We start from the raw sequence: 17,387 nt of genomic DNA on the forward strand, positions 1-17,387 counted from the left end.
CAATTTGCCACCATCCCGCATCGGGGACGTTCTCACGACAAGCGTGGGTGGAGGGGGAGGTGACGCCGTGTCCCGTCTCACCGGCACTTCACTGCATCCTCACTACGCGGCCGGCCCCCGAGTGTGCCATGGACATCTCCACGTGAGTGTGTTCGTGCGTGAGTGAGTACGTGCGTTCGTTCGTGCGTGAGTGAGTGCGTGAGTGCATGCGTACGTTAGTGCGTGCATGAGTGATTGCGTGAGTGAGCGTGAGTGCGTGCGTGAGTGTGAGTGAGTGCATGCGTGAGTGGTGCGCTAGTGCGTGAGTGAGTGTATGCGTGTTTGCGTGCGTGAGTGCGTGCGTGCGCGAGCGTGTGTGTGTGCGTGCGTGAGTGTGTGCGTGTTTGCGTGTGAGTGCGCGAGTGTGTGAGTGAGTGTGTGTGCGTGAGTGAGTGTGCGAGTGATTGCATGAGTGCGTGCGTGAGTGAGTGTGTTAGTGCGTGAGTGTGTGCGTGATTGAGTGCATGAGTGGCGTGTTAGTGCGTGAGTGTGTGCGTGATTGAGTGCGTGAGCGAGTGCGTGAGCATGTGCGTGAATGAGTGAGAGAGTGAGTGTGTTAGTGAGTGTGTGCATGAGTGGTGTGTTAGTGCGTGGGTGAGTGTGTTAGTGAGTGTGTTAGTGAGTGAATGTGTGCGAGTGAGAGAGTGAATGTGTTAGTGAGTGAGTGCATGAGTGGTGTGTTAGTGCGTGAGTGAGTGTGTTAGTGAGTGTGTTAGTGAGTGAATGTGTGCGAGTGAGAGAGTGAATGTATTAGTGAGTGAGTGCATGAGTGGTGTGTTAGTGCGTGAGTGAGTGTGTTAGTGAGTGAGTGAATGTGTGAGTGTGTGCATGAGCGTGTGCGTGAGTGTGTTAGTGAGTGTTAGTGAGTGCGTGAGTGAGTGCGTGAGTAAGTGTGTGCGTGCGTGAGTGTGTGCATGAGTGAGTGTGTTAGTGAGTGCGTGAGTGTGTTAGTGAGTGCGTGAGTGTGTTAGTGAGTGCGTGAGTGTGTTAGTGAGTGAGTGTGTTAGTGAGTGTGTTAGTGTGAGTGTGTTAGTGAGTGTGTTAGTGAGTGTGTGTGTTAGTGAGTGTGTTAGTAAAGGAGAGTGTGTTAGTGAGTGAGTGCGTGAGTGAGTGTGTGTGTTTGTTAGTGCATGAGTGAGTGTGTTAGTGAGTGAGTGTGTGAGTGAGTGAGTGTGCTAGTGAGTGTGTTAGTGAGTGTGTTAGTGCGTGAGTGTGTGAGTGAGTGTGTGCGTGAGTGTGTTAGTGTGTTCTTGAGTGTGTTAGTGAGTGTGTGCGTGAGTGTGTTAGTGAGTGAGTGCGTGAGTGAGTGTGTGCGTGTGTGAGTGTGTTAGTGAGTGTGTTAGTGAGTGAGTGTGTTAGTGAGTGAGTGTGTTAGTGAGTGAGTGTGTTAGTGAGTGAGTGTGTTAGTATGTTAGTGAGTGTGTGAGTGTGTTAGTGAGTGAGTGTGTTAGTATGTTAGTGAGTGTGTGAGTGTGTTAGTGAGTGTGTGCTGTACCGTAGCGTCCGGGCAGGGCTGTGCGTTACCGGTGTAGCAGCAGCAGCAGCATTTAGCGTCACCTTCACGACCAACGGAGCCGAGTGAAAACACGCCCAGGCAGGTGCACACCGCCACGGCTGCGGGCAGCAAACAGGACTTTCCAGTGGGGTATTAAAGCGCACTCACCCCCCTACCTCCCTCCCCTTCAACACACGATTGACATTTGGGATAATTGACCCAACGATTCAGTAAGCTACTCAAATAAGAAAGCTGTGTATACGTACACAGGCGGCGGGGGATAGGTAGGTCAAGGGAGTCGGCAACAGCGGGTCCCAGAGAGGTACGCGGGCCACGTCTGTGCGTTTGCTGCGTGGCAGCGTCGCGCGAGTTCCGCCTATCGCCGGATCTCCCGCAACGCCGCCGCCCTAAAAGCGTTGACGTTATAGGGCGACGAGGTGGTGAGCGGGGCTGAGGCTCTGGCCTCAGTGCTGGGTTGGTGGTGGTGAACGGGGCTGAGGCCTGGCTCCAGTGCTGGGTTGGTGGTGGTGAGCGGGGCTGAGGCCTGGCTCCAGTGATGGGTTGGTGGTGGTGAGCGGGGCTGAGCCCTGGCTCCAGTGATGGGTTGGTGGTGGTGAGCGGGGCTGAGGCCTGGCTCCAGTGCTGGGTTGGTGGTGGTGAGCGGGGCTGAGGCCTGGCTCCAGTGATGGGTTGGTGGTGGTGAGCAGGGCTGAGGCCTGGCTCCAGTGATGGGTTGGTGGTGGTGAGCGGGGCTGAGACCTGGCTCCAGTGATGGGTTGGTGGTGGTGAGCGGGGCTGAGACCCTGGCCTCAGTGATGGGTTGGTGGTGGTGAGCGGGGCTGAGACCCCAGCTCCAGTGATGGGTTGGTGGTGGTGAGCGGGGCTGAGACCCTGGCCCCAGTGATGGGTTGGTGGTGGTGAGCGGGGCTGAGCCCTGGCCCCAGTGATGGGTTGGTGGTGGTGAGCGGGGCTGAGGCCTGGCTCCAGTGATGGGTTGGTGGTGGTGAGCGGGGCTGAGACCCTGGCCCCAGTGATGGGTTGGTGGTGGTGAGCGGGGCTGAGCCCTGGCCCCAGTGATGGGTTGGTGGTGGTGAGCGGGGCTGAGCCCTGGCTCCAGTGATGGGTTGGTGGTGGTGAGCGGGGCTGAGCCCTGGCTCCAGTGATGGGTTGGTGGTGGTGAGCGGGGCTGAGGCCTGGCTCCAGTGATGGGTTGGTGGTGGTGATCACCGTGCAAGGGCTCGCCGTAGGGTTGCGGTGAGGCTACGGTGCGGGAGACGCAGGCCGAATCAGCCGTTGCACTGCATCTCTATGGCTCCCGCGTCTGATGCTCCCACCCACCTTCACCAACCCGCACCGACCGTGGTCACGGTGAAGTATGGTCAAACAACCCCCCACAACGACTGCGGCGACGTCGGTAGGTCTTCGTCCAGCAGAGGACTGACAAAGGGACTATAAAATTAGACGTTATTATTTTAAAGCGTAACTTTCAATGGCTGCATTGCGAGGTTCCGCCTGTTTCCACCGTGGGCACGTTGAGCCGGCAGGAGGAATCTGCACCGCGCAGGAAGCCACAACCCATGCCAGGGCAATACCAGGGGCGCCATGGTGGTGAGATGTTAACTCCCTCACCCGGTATACAGGAATTCGTGTTGGCTCGATCCCGACCCTGGCGCCTGCTGTATATTTCGAGTTTGCATGTTCTCCCCGTGGTCACGTGGATGTTTGTCCATTCCCTTTGTCAACTTGTTTCGAGTGATTGGCTGCTGTAAGTATCCCCATGATAAGCCCCTTCGTTGAGCTATCATTTGTGGCTTGGTCGCTTTTGAAAAGGAGATACAGTATAGCTCAGTCGGTCTGAGTTTAGTATATTTTTATAGGAGGTAATGGCTGATGGTCTGCACAGACTTATGAGGAACCCTCCTGCTATGCTGCCACCTACTGACCAAACTGTAGACTGGCAGGCTTAAGGAAATGCAGATTGCGCACTCGCTGGACATACACAAATATTCAGAAGCGCCAAAAAGACTCCTTGGCCTTGACCAGGGGTCGGAAACCAAAATAACAAGGAGACATATTTTTTTTCCTGAAAAAAAAACCCTGAAAATTTCAAGAGCTGCAATGCACGTGAAAATACAAGACGGTGAGTCTTTAATAAATACCGTCTCACAAAGCAGTCCTTAAAGAGCCGAACGCGGCCCCAGAACCGCAGGTCGCCTACTCCTGCCCATGACCAAATCTTCGGCGGGCTCTCCGGCCTCGTGAGCTAAGCAGGCCTGGGCCTGGATAGCGCTTGGACGGGTGACCGCCGTGCACAGACAGGGAGGTTGCCACCGGCTTGCGTAGTTACAGCGTGGGCATCGGGGTGGCAGTGCCGCAAAACCCGACGTTGTCATACACTGCACTCCTACGCTGCACACATCTCGGCGCCCCGGCTTCACCAACCCGCACCGGAGTGCGAAGGTGGCAGCAGCCTTCGCGCGTGGCCCCACCCCCTCCGGCCCACCCCCGGCCCACCGCCCCTGGCCCACCCGCCCCCCGTCAAGAGAGAACTCACGACCGGTGCCATTGTCAACCCGGCGACCGGACACGACCAAGGTCTCCGGGGTGAAACAACTCACCGACCGTAAGGCACCGGACGGCGCGGCGAGGTTCGTCCCCACAACCCCCCGCGTGACTCGCATGGCACGGGCGGAGGGTCCTCATCCGGCAGTGGATTGACAAAAATGCCGTGCACGCGCGGTGTGAGGTCTTGTTATCGGCAGCTCTCGTCCGTGGGATGGCATCCGAGCATAGTGAGAAGGCGTCGAGAGGCTCGTGGCCAAGCCGCCCGTTTGACCATCGACCAGGTTCCCCGTGACATCGCGAGTCATGGCCGAGGAAAACGTACAGTCCCTTCTCCTGTAATGCGGTAGTTGTAGCGTTCCTGAAGAACACCGCGTGATGGAAAAATCGCGTTATAATAAATAATATAGGGGTAAAGCACGGTCCGCGATAACGCGTGAGATGCGTACGCAGGATGAACAAAGACTGAGGCACGTGCGGAGCATCTAGAAGCATCCAGCAGTATCCCACCTTGCGCGATGCCACGCCGAGGCAGCCGTAGGACTGCTTATTGCTACTCGCGCAACGTAGTTCCGTTCACTAAAATCGCGTTACATCTAATTCCCATCCGCGTGATAAAAAAAAGTGTTCCCTAATACATTCAACTCGTTACATCCAATTCGCGTTATTAAAACTACGCGTTATAGGACGGACTGTACTTCCTCGTTCAAGCGAGGATGGGGGGGCGACACTCTGCTGGTAGCCCTGAGCCAGTGCTGTAAATTCCACATTACTGTGCCAGCGGGGAGGGCAGTCTTTCCGCAGGAGAAGCAAACGGCTGCCATTAAGACGAAGGTCACGCGGCCAATGTCTGACAAAGCGGCACCATCGCCCCCTTATGCCGCTAAAACCTTCAGCAGTTGCAGTCGGTATCTGATCTCCAGGACCTGCTCCGACAGTCTCACCACCACCACCGCCACCACCACCACCACCGCCTGGCTTTAGGTCTTCTCTTCCTCGAGGCCTCGATAAGCTTCCCACCACCACCCCCCCTCCACCCCGCACACGTGTCTCACCCATCACAACCTCCCCCCCTCTTCCTCCAGATCACATCAACAGGGCTCTCCTGCCGCGGTCTATTTCCGCACGTGTGTGCCAACACGCCGCCAGTCAAAATGTTAACGAGATGCCCTGACTGCAGGAAGGGAGTAGGTGGTCTCCATCTACCTCCATTAGTCTACGATCTCCATAGGTAATCCAAACAAAGCAATGGATATGGAGAACGTGACAAAATAAATGAGTAGACAATTAACCTCCTTCAAACATGTCCCTAAACGTACAAAAATCACAGGATTTTCACACATCCCATCAGCCACACAACCCATCAACTACACGGCCCTCTGAGAGTAAAATAATTTCAGCAGCATTGGTTCAACACGAGCCAAACAGTTTGCGACATTCAGTGACTCATCAGCATTGGAGGCTCTCTTGATCCAATGCTGCTATCAAAGCCGCATGGCCGGTGTGCCCCCGCATCGTGCGCAGTCGAGCGTTCACGTCCCAGCCGCGCCGCTTTGCGCTCACCCACGTCGCTTACCACGTCCCACCCTGAAATTCCCCCAGCGTGCCGTGCGCGCAAAACCGGCAGCAGCAGTAACGGCAGCCGGCGACGACGACGCTGCCGCCGCCGCCGCCGCAAGGGGACGAACCTGCGTGGGGCTCCGCCAGGGTGCTCCCCAAGCCCAGCAGGTCAGCATCCTGGCCCCACGGCCTTAACGCCGACGCCGGAACCGAGGACAGGCCGCCGAGCGACGGCGCGTCCGCGGGCTTGGCCGTGGCGTCCCGCCGGGCAGACCATACCGACTCCAGCGATTCAAGGTCCATGAGGTTGTCCGCGATGATGAGGGGCGCCGCAGCGGACGAGGCGACGCGTGAGGGTGCGGGAGGAGGAGGGGGGGGGCAGCCCAGGCCGAGCAGGTCGGCCTCGGCCACCGCGCCGCACGCCATTTTTTGGCGGTACGGAGCCGCCCAGAGGAAGCCGTCGACAGGAGAAGCGCAGCTGTCCTGTTTGCGGGCTGCAGACAGACGCACGCACGCACGCGGTTCCCATGCACAAGCGTACAGACGTGCGCACGTGTACGGACGTGCGTACACACGTACAAATGTGCGTGCGCACGTAGAGACATGCGCACACGCGTACAAATGTCCTTGTTGAAAAGTCGGCAGGTATTCATGTACCTTTGCAATTTGTAATTCGTATTTATTTTTAGTGATTTGCTTACTTTCCTATACTTTGCATTCCTATCAGTTTTGTCTCCTTTGTTGTGGTAATTTTCTGTGAAAATGTGCGAGTCACCGACCTGCGATGGCTTTCACCGTCTCGGTTAAGAAGGTCTCCGTGTCGAGGTTCGGAGGCATCTCCAGCACGAGCTCCTCCCCTCCACTGCTGCAAGACACCTTCATCGTGTTCGCTACAAAGACAAGACAAAGATCCCCCGTATGGCTTTAACAGACTGTTGGGGCAAGTGCTGTTAGCGAGTAGCACCTATGATGGCCGGCACGGCACACAATGGGAGTGGGTGGCTAGCACAACGCCCGGCTGCCTTTGTCTCCCTAGTGCCAATGTTTACATATCACACGAAGTAATGATTTTAGGCTGAGTCGACCTAGGGGAGGCCCAGGACCGGTTCAGATAATCGTCACTGGTGTTGGCCATGAACGGGAATCGAACTCGGGCGGCGAGGTTCGTAGCGCAGCGCGCTAACCGCTACACTAACGCTCCGCAAGCACGCGCACGTACGCCCAGCGTCTGTGAGAGCCGCGACAGTATGTACGTATGTGGAATTTATTTTTCACCATACGTAGCCAACTGTGCTCATCAGCGGTGCAAGTTAACACTTCCCCGTTCCAAGATGTCTGCAAATTGCACGGTGGGTGTCCCGTTCACCGCTGAAGCTCGGAACACCCAAGTGGCTCAGCGATAATTTTATTTAGAGGCGTAGTAGCGCCGTTGTCTTCAAAGACATTGTTACTCGCCGCAGCGAACTGTAGCGACACGACCGTCGCACTCTACGACAACTGGCGCCAAACTGTGCCACACGCCCTCCCGCATGGCCTTGTGGGAGTCTCGGTACCGATAGCTACTTTATTTTAAAAACTCATGACGTAAACGTACATCATCGGAACTGGAAAAGGTTAGCCACTGGGTCAGCGCTCCACCCCATCTCGTTACGAGTTCACGGTCAAACAAGGGGAGGGGAGACGCATCCTCAATGGGCTCTCGACAGGCACCACGGTGGCTAGGAGATGTTCACTACCTCGCCTGGTATACAGGAGGACGTGGATTCGATCTCCACCCTGATGCCTGCTGTATATTGGAGTTTGCGGTGTCTCTCTTTCATCATCATCACGGTGGCTAGGATATGTTAACTACCTTGCCTGGTTTACAGGAAGTCGAGGGTTCGATTCTGACCCTGACACCAGCTGTATATTTGGAGTTTGCGTGCTTTCCCCCCTGTGGTCGTGTGTATTCTTCTCAGGGACCTTCGGTTTTTCCCTCCACATTTAGAATCAACATCACGTGTTTACAGTATCTGGCTGCTATACATTTCCACGTGATGATAAGCCACTTCGTTGAGCTATCATTTGTGGCCAGCTCACTTCTGAAAAAGAACTACATAGCTAAGTGGGCCTCATCTGGTAAGATAAAAATAGTTAATTTAATTACTCACTGGGCCGTCACAACGAGTTCCTGCCCGAGCGAGCACCGCGGCATTGGCGCTCATCTTCAACGTGTAACCCTGAGCCATTGGTGCAAGTTCCACGTTACTATGGCGAGGATGAGTCTCACCGCTGTTGAATTCCCCACGAAGTGGTACTGTATTTATTCACCCTTCAAGAGATGATTCGACGACAAACCAGGGTGTGAACTCGCAAACTTACGATTGGAAGGTTGGCAGCGAGCTGGCCGATTTGTCGAGGATCCGATATCACAATTGTCTAGGATCTGAAATAACGATTGCCTAGAATCTGATATCCCGATTGTCTAGGACCTGATATCACAAATGTCTAGGATCTGATATCACGAATGTCTAGGAACCGATATCACGATTGTCTAGGATTTGATATCACGATTGTCTAGGAACCGATATCACGATTGTCTAGGATCTGATATCACGATTGTCTAGGATCTGATATCACGATTGTCTAGGATCTGATATCAATATTGTCTACGATCTGATACCAAAAATGTCTAGGATCTAATGTCACGATCGTCGAGGATCACATATCACGATTGTCTAGGATTTGATATCAAGATTGTCTATAAATCCGATATCACGATTGTCTAGGATCTGATATCATGATTGTCTAGTATCTGATATCATGATTGCGAGGATCCGATATCACAAATGTCTAGGAACCGATATCTGATATCACAAATGCCACAGAATCGATATTATGATTGTCTAGGATCTTATATCATGATTGTCCAGGATTAAATATCACGATTGTCTAGGATTCAATACCAAAATTGTCTAGGATTCAATATCATGATTGTCTAGGATCCAATATCACGATTGTCTAGGATCCAATATCACAATTGTCTAGGATCTGATATCACAATTGTCCCATGCAGGTAGAACAGAACGTACAACTAACCTAAGCCCCGAAGGTAAATTAAGCAACAATATTTGTTTATTTTATTATATTCTCCACAACGACAACAATGACTAGGTTGCTATAAATTTGCACATGATGATAATCCACTTAGTTGATCCATAATTTGTGGCCAGGTCGCTTCTGAAAAAGCGCTATATAGCTCAGTGGACCTTATCTGGTAAAATTAAAAAGTTTAGTTTTAGTTTAAAGAAATTATCTTGTAGGAGTTATATTTGCTCTATGGCGACACGACCTCCGTGCTACCCAATAGGTGGGCGACCACACGTCCACATGACCTCCGGTCTACCAATAGGTGGGCGACCACACGTCCACATGACCTCCGGTCTACTAATAGGTGGGCGACCACACGTCCACATGACCTCCGGTCTACCAATAGGTGGACAACCACACGTCCACATGACCTCCGGTCTACCAATAGGTGGACAATCACACGTCCACACGATCACCGCACTACCCAATAGGTGGGCTTCCACACGACCTCCGCGCTATCCAATAGGTCAGTGTCTACAGGACCTCTGCGCTATCCAATAGGTGGGCGACCACATGACCTCCGCGCTACCTAATAGGTGGGAGACCACACGTCCACACGACCTCCGCACTACTCAATAGGCGGGCGACCACATGTCCACACGACCTCCGCACAACCCAATAGGTGGGCGTCCACACAACCACCGCGCTACCCATTAGGTGGGCGACCACACGTTCACACGACCTCCGCTTTACCCAATAGGTGGGTGACCACACGTCCACACGACCTCCACGCTACCCAATAGGGCGCAACCACATGACTTCCGCGCTACCCAATAGGGGGCGAACACACGTCCACACGACCTCCGCGCTACCCAATAGGGGGCGAACACACGTCCACATGACCTCCGCGCTACCCAATAGGGGGCGAACACATCCGGATGACCTCTGCGCTCCCCAAATCCACGAGAGACACTGCCCACACGCGCTCACAGTGCCCGCGCGACACCCGCACCTGGTCTCCACGGTGAGGGCGGGTCGCAATTCTGAAGCTAGACACACGGATACCATGCTCGACATAGCTCATCATCCCTCCGGGGTCGATACAGAGAGTACCGCTAAATAGTGGTTTTCCTACGGAGAGACTTGCCAGCGCTGTAGGGACGTGGAAATTCCACCACTGGCTCTGCCAGGAGATAAGAACTGATGCCTCAATGCTCATTCGAGTGGGAAATCGCTTTGGGCTTGACCAAGCTTGCATTGGCGAATAAATATCGGGTGTGCGGGCGGCTGCACTGCGGGGGGCCCCATGGGGTCATGGGCCGCATGAAGTGAAGTAGTGGGCTGTGTCTGGCCCACCTTGTCGCAGGTTCCCCCGTCCTACTTGAGATTAACTGCTATGGAATGCGTCAATAGACAGACCACCTCTAGTTATGAGCAGGCAAGAGCTCGCAGCGAACAAGTATCGACTGCGAGGGAAACCTAGGTTTAAATAATAATCATATATAATTTACAGGCCTTTGTCAATCCACCGCTGGATGAAGGCATCCCCATGCGGTGCCAGCTATGGGAGATGTTTGACCAGCTATGGGAGATGTTTAACCAGCATTCTTCACTGTGCTGGTCAGAGCGGGCTGGTGGACGGAAGGGGAGCCAAGACCAGAACAGACATCACTCGCCACTGATGTTTAGATGTGGCTGGGAATCAACATCAGGTTGCTAGCTGCATCGTGCCATGCGCGAACCACTGTGCTACCACTCCCCATTCCCCGTCTCATCACAGGTTAAAATACAAAAAATGTAAATGTGTATTAAAAACATAAAACAACACTAATTCCACACCTTCACACACGATTGAAACTTAAAGATGAAAGAATACATTTTCAAGAGTATCAAGCGTTTATCGCAAGGGTCACCACACGTTGTGCACACACTCTCGTTGTTCCTGTCATGACCCATCGGACTGTCTCTTCGTGGGAACCCAGCGGCTGCTGGGACAAGTCCCTGCAAAGCCGACTCCTTAAAAGCTATATGTTTTTAAAATGCTCATTTGCCAAGGAGAAGCCTCGGGGCCTATAACACCGAGTGTCAGCCACAAGAGAAGTTACCTCTTTCAAAAATACCTGCCAAGGCACTCCTTGCTAGGCCTTGCTAGGCCTCGCTAGGCCTTGCTCCTTGCTAGGCCTCGCTAGGCCTTGCTCCTCGCTAGGCGTTGCTCCTCGCTCGGCCTTGCCCCTCGCTCGGCCTTGCCCCTTGCTATGCCTTGCTCTTTGCTTGGCTTTGCACCTTGCTAGACCTTGCCCCTTGCTAGGCCTTGCTCCTTGCTAGGCCTTGCTCCTTGCTAGGCGTTGCTCCTTACTCGGCCTTGCCCCTTGTTAAGCCTTGCCCTTTGCTCGGCCTTGCTCCTTGCTCGGCCTTGCTCGGCCTTGCTCCTTGCTCGGCCTTGCTCCTTGCTCGGCCTTGCTCCTTGCTCGGCCTTGCTCCTTGCTCGGCCTTGCTCCTTGCTCGGCCTTGCTCCTTGCTCGGCCTTGCTCCTTGCTAGGCCTTGCTCCTTGCTCGGCCTTGCTCCTTGCTAGGCCTTGCTCGGCCTTGCTCCTTGCTAGGCCTTGCTCCTTGCTCGGCCTTGCTCCTTGCTAGGCCTTGCTCCTTGCTATGCCTTGTAGGCCAGAAACTACAGGGTCTACTGAGAGCGGAATACTCACAAGAGCCTATTTATTGTCGTGTGTTTTCCCAGGAGTCAGTTAATGAACATTTTTGCATGCGAGAGAAACCTGGAGTGCCTATAGAAACCCCACACATTCAAGGGGATAACCCTTACAGGTTCGCAGCCTGGCTGTTTGTAAAAATAAAAGTATCCTACTCGTGAACGGGGATAACAATGCTGCAAAACAACCTAAGAATCACAACACACGGCAGCAGTGGTGGCTGTTAATAAGAAAGCAGGCCTGGTGGAAAATGTGAAACTAATCAAGCTATATAAGTACATTTTAATTGATAAGTTAAGGTATTTTTATATTACAATTTCACTTTCAACATCCTTTGAGATGGAGCATCTCAATGGTATCCACACATAGCAAACACGGGGTGACACGTGTCCACACCTCCATTATACACACCTATACAAACTCATACATACACATGTACATAGCAAACAGGCGGTGACACGTGTACACACCTACATTATACACACACCCCCATACAAACTCATACATACAAACGTACATAGCAAACACATAATGACACGTAAACACACAAAGATCGCCCGTGTAGCCTTAACAATTGGGGTCAGTGCTGTGAGCAAGCACCTATTAAGACCGGCATGGCAAATGAGGAGGTGGGTGGCCAGCACCATGCCTGGCCACCTTTGTCTCCCGAGTGGCGATGTTTAAACATCGTTCCAGGTACTCATTTGAGGTTGAGTCAACCTAGGGGAGACTCAAGACCGGTTCAGATAATCGTCACTGGTGTTGGCTGTGAGCGTGAATCGAACTCGGGGTACAGGGTTTTGGAGCTCAGTGCGCTAACCACAGCCCCCCACACACACGCAAGACAGCACGTTACAACACGTATACACACACAATGTATATATATATCACTTATACAGTGCGCATTTACACAGTGAACATTTATAGAGTGACTATCACACCCAATCAAACACATGAGTAACAAGTAACACACAAAAAAACACATTGGCCAATAACAGTGGCCTTCAAAAAATATGCGACGGTTCAGGCGATGGTCCTTCTTCACAGCACAGAGGCTAAAGTGGTCGTCACACAAAGACCTCCCGTATAACTTTAACAGACTGTTGAGCCAAGTGCTATTAGCAAGTACTTATGAAGGCCGGCACGGCACACGAGGAAATGGTTGGCCGGCACCACACCCAGCCGCCTTTGTCTCACCAGTGGCGATGGTTTCACATCACACCAAATACTCATTTGAGGCTGAGTAAACCTAGGAGAGGCCTAGGACCAGTTCAGATGTTGGCCGTGAGCGGGAATCGAACTAGGGTTGCCGGGTTCGTAGCGCAGCGCGCTAACCACTACACCACCGATACCCACCCCCCCTTGTCACACATACAACTGTAACATTTACAAACCTTGTGCAATTGTGTTTAAATTGCCTATGGCACAGTGGTCCACCTCCGATTAGCACGGTTGGCTACGTACGGTGCGCGTGCCTTCCTGCTGACAATTAACGGTCACATTCAGTTGGGATCTCGTTGGAGGGGATTCGCAACACACGATATGTGTTCCATTCAATTAAAACACTCCAGTCATGACGTTCCACTGATACGTACGTACCTCTATTCGCCCTTGGTCCAGTCTCTTCTGCAAGAAAAGAACATCGGCGTTCAGCCATCGGGAAAATCTCTCCATCTATCGTAGTCATAAGCGATCAATCAATTAATTTACCACTCGTTTTGTCAACCCACTCCTGGATGATGAAGGCCTCCCCCACACACCGGTAACAGAGGGGTGATTGACCATACTTCACCACGTTGGTCAGTGTGGGATGAAGGGCGTTGGGCAGCCAGGTACCGATTCAGACATAGCATTCGCCACTGATGTTAGCCGGAGCCGTGGTGGCAAGATTTTAACTACCTTGCTCGATATAAAGGAGGTTGTGGGTTCAATCCTAACGACTGTATATTTGGAGTTTGCATGTCTCTCTCTTCCTGTGGTCGCATGGATTTTTCTCTGTGTCCTGCGGTTTTTCCATCCACATTTAGAATCAACACGCGTTTAGAGTATTTGGCTGCTATACATTTCCACATAAGCCGCTTCGTTGAGCTATCATTTGTGGCCAGGTCGCATCTGAAAATGAGCTATATAGCTCAGTGGGTCTTACCTGGTAAAATAAAAAATAGTTTAGTTTATTTGTACTCGGGTAGCCGGATTCATCATGCAGTGTGCTAACCGCTGCACCGCCACCAACCCCCCCCCACAGCGGTGGTAAGCGCGTCACGCTGAACCACTGGAGACTCACCGAACAGCAGGGCCCTGCACTGCTCCGTTTCTCCAGCTCCGTACCGAAGTGCGTGGGAATATCCCAAGTGCGCAAGGGGATTTAAAAGGGTGTTCACGTCTTACTCCTTAAAACGTATACGGGACAGTGCTCCTCTGAGCTATTGGTGGAAATTCCACGTTCCCATGGTAGGTACTGCTATCTGTTGAACAACCACTCGTCAAAGAGTAGTGCCGATTTATATTGACCCCAGATGGATGATGTGACACGTCAACCCCGAACCGGGTTGTGAAATCAACCAAGTTGACCAGAAGGTCACCTGGGCAACAGCTCTCAACAATCACAACAGTTAGGCCAGCACCCTGCTCCCTGTGCTGCTATCTAATCTACACACGCCTGCGCAGACAGTACAATGACAAATATCCCCCGTGGAGCCTTTAACTGACTGTTGGGCCAAGTGCTGTTCGCGAGTAACACCCATGAAGGCCGGCACGGCACGCGATGGGGTGGGTGGCCATCACCATGCCCGGCCGCCTTTGTCTCCCCAGTGCTGATGTTTAGACACTGCACCAGTTACTCATATGACGTGGAGTCGACTTAGGGGAGTCCCAGTACCGGTTGAGATAGCCGTCTCTGGCAATGCCCGCGAGCGGGAATTGAACTCGGGCCGTAAGCGGGTTCGGAGCGCAGCGTGCGAACCGCTGCTCCCCAGTGCATAGACACAATACACAAGACACGCTCGCACACCGCCACCACCAAGCAGAACATTCGCTCGCACGCGCAAGCGCAGCACATCGTCCGCGCGGATGCTTAAGAGCGTGTCCGTTGGTCACTGGCGCTTTGCGAGCAGAAGCGGCGTCGGGTAGACTGAGCCAAAACCTCACCAGCGGAGAGCGAGAAGGAGCCGTCGACCGGCATCAGCCACTCCAGTCGCAGCGCCTTGCTCCCCGGCAATGTGTGGTTGAGCGAGTAGACGAAGAGCCTGCGACAAACGGCGGGTGGCACGTCGTGACGCTACGGGCGGCGGCAGCACAGCAGCGGCGGACGCACGCACCTCGTGCCAACGAGAGTTCTGTGTTCGATGCCCCGGCTTGCGTGTGGCGTGTGGAGTTTGTACGTTCCCTCCCCCCTGATTTGCGTGGGTTTGTTTCACCCCCGGGTTCTCCAGTTTCCTCCCATAGCTAAAAAAACGCACAATGTAACCGGCGTTGACCCTCACATCGCAATGCTAAAATTCATACAGATTGCCCAACTGGGAGTCTTAAGACTCGGCGAGGCTTTCCTGGGTAACAAAGCACCTCCGATTAGCACGGGTGACAGTCCGAAAGAAATTAAACATACACACACAAGCGTACAAATAAAACCAAACTAACAAGTTGTAAATCATCATCATCATAATCAGCAGGCCGCCATAATTAACCCACCGCTGGATGGAAGACTCCCCAAAAGGAGGTGACACACGGTGACGATGCGGTGAGGAACACGGTGACACAGCAAGACACGGGTGGTAGCTGGTGGCACGGTGTCAGAACTCACGCGTGCTTGTCCCCGGAGCACACCAGGGCGCACACGTGGGAGACCTGCCCGCCGAGCTTGGAGGCCTTGGTTGCGTGCACAAACATTAAGGAGCACACAGCAACCCTCACCAAAGACGAAGATCGCACCCCACCCCCGTGTAGCCTTAACAGACTGCTGGGGCAAGTGCTGTTAGCGAGCAGCACGAGGGGGTGGGTGGCCAACACCACGCGCCCCGCCGTCTTTGTCTCCCCAGAAGCGATGTTTGCACATCGCACCAGGTCCTCATTTGACGCTGCGTCGGCGTAGGGGAAAGCCCATGACCGGTTCACATAATCGTCACTGGTGTTGGCCGTGAGCGGGAATCGAATTCGGGTCTCCGGATTCGCAGCTTAGCGCTAACCGCAACTCGACCGCTCCGCACACACCACCACCACGACCTGTAAAACCGCAAGCACTCCCCACGCCCCCATCAAGACCCAGTGCCACCACCTTAACGTTGAGCTATGTAGCTCCTTTTCAGATGCGACCTGGCTGCACGAATGACAGCTCAACGAAGAGGGTCATCATCGTGTGGACAGCCAATTACTCTAACGCGTGATGATGATTCTAAACGTGGCCCATCCAAGCACCGTCCAGGCTCAACCCAGCTTAGCTTCCGAGCTCTGTCGAGATCGGGCGCATTCCGGCGTTTACACATCATCGAGTGCCATGCACTTCCTGCTGGAGGCCAGTCAACCGAAACGTCGAGATGTCACTCATTCTCTCTGCGGGCGCAACAATAATGCCACTTTCCTCTTGGCCTGCACTGCCATGGAGCCTGTTACCCCAGGGTAACCTAATCATGGCAAACCACCAATGTTAACCCTGTCGTGGTTAAACCGTGGTAGCCTACGGACTTAACGCCGAGGTAACCTCCCGGAGTAATCGGTGTGAGGGTAACGAATGAACAAGTGGCAATGACCCCTCACGGGGTAACCTGTCAGAGTAGCCAGTGTACACGTGGCTAGGATAGCCCATCAGAGGAGTAACTCGTTATATAATGTCAAGCGTAGCCCGCGAAAGTTACCCCGGAGTAATCCACGTCGGATGTTAACCCGTGTGGATGCGAGGGCAAGTGTCAGGGTAACTAAGTATGAGGTCAACCCGCATCGGGATAACTTCCGTGTACTTTACATGATGCCCAGATCACCGTTGCTGCATCAAGGATTTCAGGATCTATATTTATACCTAGAGGAATCCGATGAGCTATGAAGCTCTTTGTTTCACGGACGTCCAATTTGGGGGCGGGTCAGCAAGTTACAACAACACCCCGGGTAACCCGTGGCCGTAGTTGCCACGGGTTACCCAGGGGGTAACTCGTGTTGCCCTCGGTTGCCGGGGTAACCGGCGTTGCCCTGGGTTACCCCGGAGGGTCAACCCCGCCGCGCGTTGTGCTGAAAGGATATGGCGAGGCACCGGGCCGCTCCGCTCAGCGTCGCCTTCACGAGCTCCATCGCGGCTCCGCGGCTCCCTGGCCGCGCTGCCTCCACCCCACCCCGGACGCGGGCAGCAGCAGCAGGAGGATGAGGAGGAGGAGAAGAGAGGAGGATGAGAGATATGGTGGAAAGAGGAGAGAGAGGAGCCTCTTCTTGTCCGCCTCTCCCTCTCTCTCCTTGCGGGGACCCCGCTCCGCTCTTCCTGGGGGTGCCCCGTGACGTTACGGGGGCGGGGCGAGAGGATGAGGGGCGGGGCGAGTAGCTTCAGGGGCGGAGCGTGTGGGGGGGTGAGGAGGGGTGAGGTGTGGGGGTGAGGAGGGGTGAGGTGTGGGGGGTGAGGTATGGGAGGGTGAGGAGGGGTGAGGAGGTGTGGGAGGGTAAGGAGGGGTGAGGTGTGGGGGGTGAGGTGTGGTGGGGGGTGAGGAGGTGTGGGAGGGTGAGGAGGGGTGAGGTGTGGGGGAGAGTGAGGAGGGGTGAGGTGTGGGGGTGAGGTGTGGGAGGGTGAGGTGTGAGGGGTGAGGAGGGGTGAGGAGGTGTGGGAGGGTGAGAAGGGGTGAGGTGTGGGGGGTGAGGAGGAGTGGTGAGGTGTTGCTCTGCCTCCCTTCTATACTCTACAAAGACAAAGATCCCCCGTATAGCCTGTAACAGACTGGTAGGGCAAGTGCTGTTTGCAAGCACCTGTCGGCGATGCTGCCCCCCGTCTC

At 54.0% G+C, this 17,387-nt stretch overlaps 1 protein-coding gene across 1 annotated transcript in view; it reads right to left on the bottom strand.

Moving 5' to 3' along the window:
- The window catches only part of LOC116952895 (inositol polyphosphate 5-phosphatase OCRL-like), a 52,265-nt gene extending 35,287 nt beyond the window's left edge, over window positions 1-16,978 (bottom strand). The window contains exons 1-6 of the mRNA XM_032972576.2: window positions 16,654-16,978; window positions 15,227-15,300; window positions 14,575-14,672; window positions 13,027-13,053; window positions 6,436-6,546; window positions 5,785-6,150 (exon numbers count right to left, since the gene is read on the bottom strand). Of these exons, the coding sequence (XP_032828467.2) occupies window positions 5,785-6,150; window positions 6,436-6,546; window positions 13,027-13,053; window positions 14,575-14,672; window positions 15,227-15,300; window positions 16,654-16,701 (724 nt within the window). The 5' untranslated portion in view covers window positions 16,702-16,978. The remainder of the gene's footprint in view (window positions 1-5,784; window positions 6,151-6,435; window positions 6,547-13,026; window positions 13,054-14,574; window positions 14,673-15,226; window positions 15,301-16,653) is intronic.
- Between the last annotated feature and the right edge of the window lie 409 nt (window positions 16,979-17,387).

The sequence above is a fragment of the Petromyzon marinus genome, chromosome 49 (assembly GCF_048934315.1).
Source record: "Petromyzon marinus isolate PM22_M1 ecotype Great Lakes invasive population chromosome 49, UKy_Petmar_22M1.pri1.0, whole genome shotgun sequence".
In the NCBI taxonomy this organism is placed as follows: Eukaryota; Metazoa; Chordata; class Hyperoartia; order Petromyzontiformes; family Petromyzontidae; genus Petromyzon; species Petromyzon marinus.